This window comes from Fulmarus glacialis, unplaced genomic scaffold (genome assembly GCF_000690835.1).
Source record: "Fulmarus glacialis isolate BGI_N327 unplaced genomic scaffold, ASM69083v1 scaffold11285, whole genome shotgun sequence".
NCBI classification, from domain to species: domain Eukaryota; kingdom Metazoa; phylum Chordata; class Aves; order Procellariiformes; family Procellariidae; genus Fulmarus; species Fulmarus glacialis.
Window position 1 is genome coordinate 86752 of NW_009212375.1, and position 11502 is coordinate 98253.

Below are 11502 nucleotides of genomic sequence, written 5' to 3' on the forward strand. Positions count from 1 at the left end.
CTTTTTGTATACCTAATCTTAAGCTATACACTGTACTTGTATGCACTGTTCAAAGAGAATGCTGTTTCGGAAGTTCCACTTGAGACGTGAAAGTCCTCTACAACAGAAGAGCTGGGTCTTTCCTATGTTGTATTTGAGTCTGTCTCTTCCGTGCACGTGGCTTTTTCATCTTGCTGATCGGAGGCTAACTTTTTTTTCTTTCATGACTGGCTTGGACATCCTGGCTTCATCTCCAGAATTGCTTATGTACAGAGCCTGTCATTAACTTGATCCTCATTCTGCTTGATAATTTGATTTGGATGTTAAATCATGCAGTGGCACTGCATTAAATAATTATGCAAAATGAGAAGTGACTGTTATTTTAATTCCATCCTCTGCTCTTCCATTTCTGCTCTAAATGGAACAGAATGCAGAATGAGGTGTCAGGTTGATTCCCCTACTTCAGAAAAAGTGTTCGTATCACCTGCTGTTCTAGGTTCAGATTTCAGGTTTCACTTCCTTTTCCTCTCTGGATTCAATTCAGAGTGATCTTCCTTATTTTAATCTTAATCTATAATACAGTATATGAAAATTATGTCTGATCCAAAGCTCATTGGAACCTTGACTTTGAAAAACAATCCCATCAGATTAGTAGATGATATCAGATGCTTTTAGCACAAGTAATATTTTGAATAATATTTTAAGTTTTATGTAGAATGCATATGGAAGTGTTTGAATTTTGAGTAACCTTTTTTTTAACTCTCCCAATATTGCTCACTCCTCAGTGATTTTTGTTCCTCTTGTCCTTTAGCTATCTATTTGCATCATTAGTGCACCTAAGTAAAAAAATGAGTATGTTTTAAACAGGTACCCTTCAGTATATGGCACCAGAAATCATAGACAAAGGGCCACGTGGCTATGGGAAGGCTGCAGACATCTGGTCTTTGGGATGCACAATCATTGAGATGGCTACAGGGAAGCCCCCGTTTTATGAACTGGGAGAACCACAAGCAGCTATGTTCAAGGTCAGACATCTTCCTTGTACAACTCAGACCAGTATTTGTAAACACAGGAAGTCTTATGACTGTTTTGGAGAAGCTGGAATTAGAGATTGCAGGAAAAGAAAATAAAGGAAATGCTTGGTTAGTGAGGATGTTAAGAAGAATGAGCTGATTCAACTGAGTGGGAGTGCTGTGTAGTTTTGAAGAGAGCAATGGAGCAATAGCAGCTATTCAGCAGCCTGGGTGTTTTTAAAAAAAAAAAAAAAAAGCAGTTTTCTGCTTTGCAAGAGCCTGTACTTGCTATTGTGGGGGTTTTAATGTAATTGCTTATACGGTTTGTAATAGCTGTGGGTTTTTTTCTTTGAATTAATAAGCTAGTTACAGAAAGATAATATCAAAACTTGAGAACAATATACTACTTGTATTATCTAAACACTTTTTTGATGCTATTTAGTATTTGGGAAAAGAACAGTGTCGTTCATTGTTTCTCCCTTTATTTGTCTCAGGTGGGAATGTTTAAAATACACCCAGAGATTCCTGAATCCATGTCTTCAGAAGCCAAGGCTTTCATATTGCGTTGCTTTGAACCAGATCCTGATAAACGAGCTTTTGCTCATGAGCTACTTATAGATGAATTCTTGAAGGTTTCAAGCAAAAAAAGGAAGTCCTCATCAAAGCTCTCAGGTAAGTGTTGCTAAACTCAATCTGGAATTTTTCTTTTGTTGATGGTACTGTTTCCTGAAACTGCTGATTTAGTCTTTAAGATGAACACAGCAGATCTCCATCCCAGGTGAACATTCAGCTGTAACCTTCTGTTCTAGCAGCTTGCTGCAGAAACGCTATTGTAGCAGAATTCTGTTACATGTTGTCACAGAGGTGATTTATATAAAATATTTCTAATAAGGTTTCTAAAAGTCTGTTTATGGTTTTGTGCAGCTTTTGTGGGTTTTTTTTTTTAAATTTGCACACGTTTTCATTCAAAGAATGTTTGCGTAAAGTACACTTTGTAAGTTGTGTAAGGTTAGAACATGTTATTGAGCCTCAGGGGAGTTTTCTACATGAGCAAAAGAATCTGTCCCATAGCAAATGTGCATGCACTGCATTATTTTTGTTTCATGTACTCATTTCCTGTAGTGTTCTAAATTATGGAAAGTAACAAAGGAGTTTTGAGAATATGAATGACATATTCTATGTGCGTGCATATATACATATGAAAATACCTTCTGTGTATTTTTAGCATGATACCTAAAAGAAGTAAAAATACCAGGTAAAGGAGATGACATTTAACGTAGTTGCCACCCCCCCAGGTTAAAATTAACTTTAAATCGCAATAAATTACACTTTTAAAGATTGCACACAGGAGAGTCCAGATAGTTTATAAAAATGGGAAGAGAGTTATCCTTTAGAATATGCATATTTTCTCAGTTAATTTCAGCACATTTAACTTTCTTTTTTCTTTGCTTTTCTCCCACAGTTCTTTCAGCTAACACAAATGGTGAGTTTTAATATACTTCTCTATTAAAACATAACTGTGTAGATACTATCGTTATCACTTATTCTGGTATAATTTGTCACTGAAATGCTGCAAAGAGAAGTGGGCACGATTATGAACATAAGTGACCTTTCTCTGTTAGGAACCTCTAATTCATTGTGCAAATTTAAACTACTGTTTGTAATCCTACCAGACTACAGCTTAATTGTCTAGGCAGGTGGGTAATACAGGCTTGAAGAGCTGCGTTGTTGTTATAGGGCCATTAGTGGAAATCTGAACAGGAAACCAAATGGCTGTTTTATAGTAGCAATAGGGCCAAGGTTTGTGGAGAAAGACAACATGGATTTTTATTAGGCTGAATTCTATAATTGGAAAAAGCAGAATGCATTTGAGACCCCTTGTCAGGCCTGGGTACAGGATAGTTATCTCTTTCAGGAAATGAACGGGGGGGAGGGGTGTGGAACCGAACAAACGCATAGTTATCTTCACGCTGAGTTGCTATCAAAGTACATTTTGAAATGTGCAGATGTGAAATAGGTATGAATAGTTTCTTGCAGCAGTAATGTGTGCTCTGGATTTAAAAACAAAAGTTCTGACTTAACATGTATGTTTATTATTAATCAAAGACTAAGAACTAATTAAGCTTGTACAAAACAATCTGATAAAGAAATGTATCTTATATGTCTTATAGTATATATACTTACATGTATTGTGTATATATATATAAATACGTATTTATATACAAACACAAAATTAAGATCTTGGAAGGTGCTTGGATGCCTTACCCTGTAGAAACACTTTACTACTGCTGAAGGTGTGTACTGATGATATGAGATGCACGTTCATTCCAGTGGTGAAGTTCTGTAAGTGAACTTGCAAAGAGCCCAGCATTTCCATGTCTCAGAAAGCTTTTGAATAAAAATGTAACTGAAAGATAACTCTATTCCAGAAGAATAAGCGTTAGGAGTTTTTTGTCGATTTTGTTTTAATATTTTATATTGGTGTAGGAGAAGACTGGAGTCTTTCTGTTTCCTCTGAAAGAATAACCTTTTCACTTCAGAACTGTGATGGCACGATTAAATTCTAATTTTTGAATATTCCTATACGAATAGAGTATCTTCGGAGTATATCCTTACCTGTCCCTGTTCTGGTGGAAGATACAAGTAGCAGCAGTGAATATGGTTCTGTCTCACCTGATACAGAACTAAAAATTGATCCATTCTCTTTCAAAACAAGAGCCAAATCCTGTGGAGAAAAAGATGGGAAAGGAATCCGGTCCCTTTTTCTGAGGTAAAGAGCTATCTGGCACTTATGTTACGCAGTAGATTAGGAATGTGTGCATTGGGGTGGTTTTTATAAAGTTTCTTTTCACTTATTGTCTTTCATTCAGCATCCCAGATGAAAATTTTGAGGATCACAGTGCACCTCCTTCACCTGAAGAGAAAGATTCTGGGTTTTTCATGCTGAAGAAGGATAGTGAAAGGAGAGCCACCCTTCACAGGATATTAACAGAGGACCAAGAGAAGGTGGTGAGGAACTTGATGGAAGCTTTGGCTCAGGTAAACTAATTTCAGAAGGCAGCAAAAATTTCATACAGTTTGAAGACTTATCTGCAATTACCTGGAACTTTTGAAATTACACATAGTAAAGCAATTAAAAAATAAAGTTTGATTAAACTAGAAAGCATACATCATGTAAGCTTTCACTGTTTATTGTTTTATTGGGGCTATTAAAAATAGGCTTTAAAATTGTTTATGCTGCATTACATATGCCTCTTGTATTGTTTGTAAATACTATATTTATATCTGGATATTAGTGCTGGCAGACAACGAAAAACATGTTTTCATTATATTTTGCCAGTGAGTTTCAAATGGGACTAACTGAGGCTGTCAGGTCAACTCATGTAAGACAGATCATCCCCAGGAGGTGATTGCTTTGCCACCCTTTTAGAGTTCTCTCTTCTGGCTGACTGGTTTGACGGGGAGAGGTTTAGGTCTTTTGGCCTGCTCTGGCCTTATGTTGGGTTATTGCGTAGAAAAAATGGGACTGACTAGTACACCACTGCCTTCTAGCCAACAGCCATAAAAGGGGAAAGAGGGGGCTAGGCAGAAAATAAATTGCAGCTATTCCTCACAGCAGTTGGAAGCACATATGGAGGGGAGGGAAGATGGAGTAACAGTGGGAGCTACAGCAAACAACAAAATAATTGCAGAATTACCTTTTGGCGCTCCTTTGTGGGGATGATTCATGATGATGTATCAGTTCAGGATGACACTGAATAAATTACAGGTCATGACCACGCTGCTAAATGTTGCAACACCGTAATTGGATGACATGATTTTTTGTTCTTGTTTGTAATGTGTGTGTTTAGTAGTTAGTTGACTCACTTCATTCTCAAGGTTAAGTATTGCTGGTCTAAAACGTATTTGTATAAAATGTGACAACTCATCTTCTAAAGATAGTACTGTTTAGAAACTGATGCAAGCCAGTATGATTCTTATGCATGTACTACAGTTTATGTAATTGGAAATTGCCACCATACCAATAAAAAGAGCTTCTAACTCTTGGTGGGGGAGGGAGGAACCCACAGTTGTCCTAGTAACTATAGAAAATATTAAAATAGCAGGCAGTAAGAGAGATGCCAGTGATCTGTGCTTTGCTAGAGTGTTGCTATAACAGACACAGTTGTTAGCATGCGTATGAAAGGAATAATCAGTAATTGTGAGAGGCTGAAACTCAATCACAAGATGCAGAGAGGGTGCTTGGTGTTTCACGCCTTCCTCAGCTGGGGCTGGAACAGCCCAAGATACGAGCAGAGACAAGGAGTTGTAGAGCCAAAGAGTTCAAAGCATATGTGCATGGGACTATCTGCCCTTCAAGAGGATGCCAGAACTCTGACTCCCAAACACCGTTCTCTCCTTTGAGAGAGGGACACTGGTCAAAGGCAGGAAACTTACTCAAACCACCAGAAAGTGGTAGTAACTGCAGTTAAGGGGAAGTTGAGTTGGCTTCTTGTTACGTCCTACTTAAATGCAAGTTACCAGTAGATGGAAGCCTGATTTGCTTGTTAGGCCTCATCAGGATTTAGGCTTTGATAGTGCTTTTCCCTTTGCAAAAACTTTTCATAAGAACAGCTTCAGCAAAGTCATTGGGTGTGGGGGCTGGGAGAGGAGAATGACCCTTCCAAAGTAGGTCACTGTTCCTTATTAAGGAGCCATACTGGTTGCCTTGTCCCCAGCATGCCTTGATGGACTTGGATCTTCTAGTCCAGGACTACAGTATGCTGTGTGTCCACCTATCTTCCCTAATGGCTTTTTAATTGTTTACACGAAAAGGAGATCAGCTACTGCAGGACAGAGTGAGTATAGCCAATCGTCAGGTGAATTCTCCAAATCAAAGCAGATCAGGATCAGAGGCTAGGATCTTTTATCTCAGAGATGGGTGCTTTAGTCAGTGGAATGTTTGACTGCTCTAGAGCTTTTTAATTTTTTTTCAGTTTCTCTCTCTCTCTCTCAGATAATCAAATTAGCTTTGTTTCATCCTGATTAGAATTAATTAACTATAGTTAAAACCTCAATGTTACTGGCAAACAGAGTTCTTGATATCTGGCCAGCTGTAACTTTCATGGCGTAAAACTGGCAAATACAACAGAACCAAACACCGTACGTCCTTCTGTTACGGAAATCAATGTTAGATACCTTTAGTCTATATAAATAATTATTTAACTTCCTTCAGAATAAGCACCTAATACTTCGTGTTGAACAAGTAGTATGGTTTTCTATCTCTGGCTTAATTTTAAGATTTGGAATTGACATTTGTATTCAGCTGGCATAACTTTACTTTAGAGAGTAAATACAGTCCTCTACTTCCTAGTTATTTATGCTGGTTATTCTGATGAATGCTTTTGAGCTTTTTGCTCCTTTGATAGCTCATGCAAAAACACGAAAGCTTTTAAAAATAGGCATATGAATATTCATAATAGAAAGGTGACAGATTTGTAGACCTGCTCTAAGAATAAGTAAGTGTAAAAGTTCCATATCAAGGGAAATTATGTAGGAAAGAACTAATCTCTTTCTGAGCCTTTTACGTAATTTTGACTAATCCCTTCTTTTAAATGCTACTGTGAGAGTTTGCATGTTGTCTCTCAGAGGCACTCTGAAATTAGAGGCACTGCAAAGTACGTGTTTGTTTGCAATTAAGAGTAATTTGTAGTATTCAGTGCACAGTATATTTATTCATATCTTTTCACTCCTGTACAATGAGACATACAGACTGAGTGTGCACATGTACTTCAGCAACTGATACAAACCGAAGTCAGCTACTTGCTCGTTAAGTAATTTGCACTAGGAGCGAGCTCAGTGGTAGAACTCTGTGCTGCTGTAGTTACGCTGCCACCATTATCTGACCTGCAGCTGCACCTTTCCCTTAACCGTAGCAGTAGAGTTTCTGAAAATCCGTATTGCCAACTGACGTTATTGGCTAAAGTACGTTTCAAAAGATGGCTATCAAAACTATTTCTTTTCCTCTCTCTTCTACCAGGGAGATGAAGAACCCAAGTTAAAATGGGAGCATATCACGACGCTTGTTTCCAGCCTCAGAGAATTTGTACGGTCCACTGATCGTAAAATCATCGCAACCACTCTTTCAAAACTGAAACTGGAGTTGGACTTTGACAGCCATGGTATCAGTCAAGTGCAGCTCGTGCTGTTTGGTTTTCAAGATGCTGTAAGTTGTCATTTTTACTAAGAACTTTGTGCACCAAAACTGCCCAAAAAAAAAGCTAGAAGCCAGAAGCAAACAGAACTTCATTAACTTCCATCCAGAGTTACCGAAACAATAATATTTGAGGGCTTTGAACCTGTAGTAACAAAAACCCAGCCCACAGCTGTGACTTGGTTGGGTTGCCATGTGATCCTTTGGCCCACAGCCATGACTTGGTTGGGTTGCCATGTGATCCTTTGGCAGGACACAACTGTTGAGATTTTGCTGATTAAAGATCTAGAAGGTTCAGCATAGTTGTGTAAACATTATGTCATAATACTAAAGCAGGAAAGCCTTTTTAAAAAAATCTTATTTTGGAAGGTTTTCTGGCAAATAAGACCAACACTGAATGTCAGGCTTATCCTACATAAATGCAGATCTCTTGAACTTGACTTCTCTTATAAACTAATACATTAAACCACTCTATACACCCAATAGTAGTCTGTCTACCTTATAATACTGTATTGAGTTCTTATTCTAGTATTTTTAGTTAGCAGCAGATTTCTGCCAAACTAGATATTTTTGTTTCAATTTATAATCAGGATAAGAAGGAAGAAAAACAGATTACTTTTCTGTCAATAATTAATGCAAAATACATGATTTCCTACAGCGACCAACCAAACACACACATGGATACCCTTTAAATAGCTACTTTACCAAAAGCAAATGTTTTTTCTTCTTAAGCTATGTATTTAAATGTTAGTTCACAAGCAATTAGGCTTAATGATTAAGATGAATAACCAACATGGGAGGGTACAGCTGTCCTGGGCATCACTTGTCCAGACTGAAGTCATGTAGTAAAAATGAAATGACAATCCAAGTAGGCATTTGAGGTGGATGATTCTATTAGCATTTAAACCTGGGGCACTCTGACAAGTAAAAGAGCTGTCAGGAAGGATTGCGTAGCGTGTAAACTGTTTGTTGCATAGACTACCCTGACAAAAACTAGATGCTGTTTACGAAAAAAAAAAACCTACTATGTGAAATGAATCTGTAAAAGAGAGGTTTCCACAAATGAAAGTTTTCTTCTTGAGTCTTCACTTTGAGTACACTTCAGCTTTCTATTCTACTTAGCCTCATACTACTACTGTTTTGACACTTGGAAGAAAAAAACCCAAACATACAAGGTCAAGAAAAAAAATGAGGGGGGAAAGGTACAAATATCTGGGTTGGTTTTCTGATGGAGATGTTGCTGGGCATCAGTTGTTCATTGGTAATTGCCTGAGTCATGTTCTTTTCAATAAAAATTTTACCCTCTTCTGTTAACTTCATCATTATAAGTTGCTGGGTTTTAATTGATAAATGCCTCTTTGATTACTATCTCTCTATTATTTAACTAAGGTAACCCACAGAAAGTTCAAAGAAAAACTTTGCTTTATATGTGCCCAGTCTTAATTTTTTTTGGACATACATTAGGTTTCTATAGTAGAACACTGAAATCCAGATCAGTATCAAATCTCAGATACTGCAGAGACTGGGATATTGCTAAAAGTGAGGGAAAGTAGTTCCCTTGTTCTCGGGACTTAATAAGGTAATCTCAGGTAACAAGGTTTAATAATCACAATATCCTTATTGGAGCAACCAAGAAAAAGTAGTTTTGTGCTGTAATCTAAATAGCTAAATCACATTACTGTGAATTGTTGTGTTCTTGACAAAGCTACATCGTGCTTCTTCAGTAGTTAAATAGGCTGCACTTAGCTAAACACATGTTAATGTCTTGGTAGGAGTCAGTACGGGAAGGTGCAAAGTGCTTGCAATCAGGAGTTGTGCTGCCTCTGAGGGCCATGGGCAAGCCTTTGGGGCCCTTAGGCAACTGCTGCCCAGGTGTCAGGCACAGGGCAGGCTCCCCTGGCACTGCTGCCAGCTCTCCAAGTCCAACACGGTGTCCAAGTGCCATCTCGTGGTCATTGGCAACAGAACTGAGGAGACATAGGTACTGTGGTGGGTTGACCCTGGCTGGCAGGTACAGGAAAGCCCCTACCCAGTTGTTCGTTTCCTCCCTCCCAGTGGGATGGGGGAGGGAATCAGAAGGGCAAAAAGTGAGATTTGTGGGTCAAGATGAAGACTGTTAAAGTGAAGGGGGGAAAAGAAAAAAAAACCAAAACCAACAACAATAAAAAACCCCCCACATACCCACCCCCAAAAAAAAAAAAACCCCAAACAAAAAAACCCCAAACCCCACAAGTGATGCAAAAGCAATCACTCACCACCAATAGACTAATGCCCAGCCAGTCCCTGAGCAACAGCTTCTTTGGAAAGACTACCCCCCTGTCTTTATAGCTGAGCATGATATTGTATGGAAGGGAATATCTCTTCAGTCAATTCAAGTCGGCTGTCCTGGCTGTGTCCCCATCCAGCCTTTAGTCCACCCCCAGCCTACTCACTGGTGGGGCAGCGTAAGAAACAGAGAAGGCCTCGACGCTGTGTAAGCACTGATCAGCAATAGCTAAAACATAGGTGTGTTATCAAAGCTGTTTTAGTCACCAGTCTGAAACATAGCACTGTGTTGGCTGCTGTGAAGAAAATTAACTCCATCCCAGCCAAACCCAGTACAGATACCTACATAAATTACTGCATTACTGAATACTGTTGCTTTGGGGCAGTGATAATAACATGATTAATAACATTTAACAACTCTTACATATCTTCTGAAGGCATCATTTGTGTAACTTCAGTCACTTTTTACAAGGAGGTTATCATAATGTGAGAGAATTAAACTAATCCCTTTTTTAGGAAGACCTGAGTGAAGTATCTTCTTGCCACATTTTTTAGTAAGCAGTAGTTGCTACTTTTTTTATAAGGCTTTGAGTAACTTCATAATTTTCTAAAATTACAGTTACGTTTGTATCTTCCTGCAATTTCTCGAGTTCTACTTCTGCAGAGTCTGTTGCTTTGGACTGCTTCCGTGCCTGGAAAACAGCACCCAGTTTGTTTTGTGCTATTGCCACTTACAGTGGCTAGGTGTTTCGTTGTAGCACTACCACCCCACCTGCTTCTTCTCTGTCATTTGGGAGTTGGAAAACAGTTCTCCCAGGGTAGAGACATTCTTGCAAGTAGCATGAAGCATCCATAGAGTATGGCTAAAAGCGGTTTGAAAGCAGGCCTGTAGGGAATTAGGAGCAACCCAGTGTAGAAAACTATCTCATTGTACGAAGTAAAAAGTGGAAGGAAAGAGAAAATGGCACAGCATACAAATGAAAGTCCCCTGACTATTTAAACTAAGGTTAATTAACTATTTTCTGAATCAAGAAGGAGCAGCATTACATTAGTTCTTTGATATTTCCTACAATTGTACTTTAAAATAGATAAGTATTGCTCAGAGCAAGCAGTGAAAATGATGCCAAAAAAAAAAAATGATTAATTAGCTTAAGTTATAAGTCTTTCATAATATAATCCTTAGTATTGGCCTTGCTCGCATTCTTTTTAAGTTTCTCTCCACACCCATGAAAGTTCAATAAACTTCAGTATTGCAGTCATCAAAAATCACCTAACACAGGACCTAGTACTTGATTAAAAAATACAAAATATTGCATGACTTGTAATAAAATGGTGAAAGTTGGCAACGTTGCTATTTTCTTCGTTTAATGACAACATGGAATAGTTTTAATCACCGGCTTTGAATACAGTATCATATAATGCCGCCATATATTACAGTTTTAAGTTGTGGGGGATATAATATCTGAACTGACTTCTCTGTTGCTAGGTCAATAAAGTCCTCCGAAATCATAACATCAAGCCACATTGGATGTTTGCATTGGATAGCATAATCAGAAAAGCTGTGCAGACTGCTATCACTATTCTGGTCCCAGGTGAGTCATTTCTTAATACTCAGCAAATATTTATTGGTTGATCTCTTTAAACGTGCTTTAGAGCTGTGATTATGATGCTTCACTTAAGGTTTTGAAACCAGCAGTGGCCTTTTTCCTGTCCACTGTCTGTTTTGCAACTCAAAAACTAATCAGTGTATTGTCCAAGTTATTTTGGAAAGCACCTTTCTAGGATGGGTCATCTAAACAATTCTGCAACACAGTGAGCTGTAGTAGGCTAAGGTGCTCTGGGGCCTAATTTTTTTGAGGAGCACAATGCTGCCTCTTGAAATCCAAAGGACAGACCACTTGCCAGCACATGCCGATTTTTGGAAGGTGTTTTACAAAGAGCAGATCAATAATGTGCTTTTTGGAGCACTCAAAAGTCTCTCTGGCTTCTGGTCAGAAGCTGTCTAAAGCAAAAAACAAAACAAAACAAAAACCAACAACATGCCCCCCCCCC

At 38.4% G+C, this 11502-nt stretch overlaps 1 protein-coding gene across 1 annotated transcript in view; it reads left to right on the plus strand.

Annotated features, from left to right (window-relative positions):
• The window catches only part of MAP3K5 (mitogen-activated protein kinase kinase kinase 5), a 75443-nt gene that overhangs the window by 55136 nt on the left and 8805 nt on the right, over nucleotides 1-11502 (plus strand). Inside the window, exons 19-25 of the mRNA XM_009577865.1 lie at nucleotides 847-1004; nucleotides 1487-1664; nucleotides 2455-2475; nucleotides 3585-3762; nucleotides 3863-4031; nucleotides 7012-7197; nucleotides 10937-11042. Of these exons, the coding sequence (XP_009576160.1) occupies nucleotides 847-1004; nucleotides 1487-1664; nucleotides 2455-2475; nucleotides 3585-3762; nucleotides 3863-4031; nucleotides 7012-7197; nucleotides 10937-11042 (996 nt within the window). The remainder of the gene's footprint in view (nucleotides 1-846; nucleotides 1005-1486; nucleotides 1665-2454; nucleotides 2476-3584; nucleotides 3763-3862; nucleotides 4032-7011; nucleotides 7198-10936; nucleotides 11043-11502) is intronic.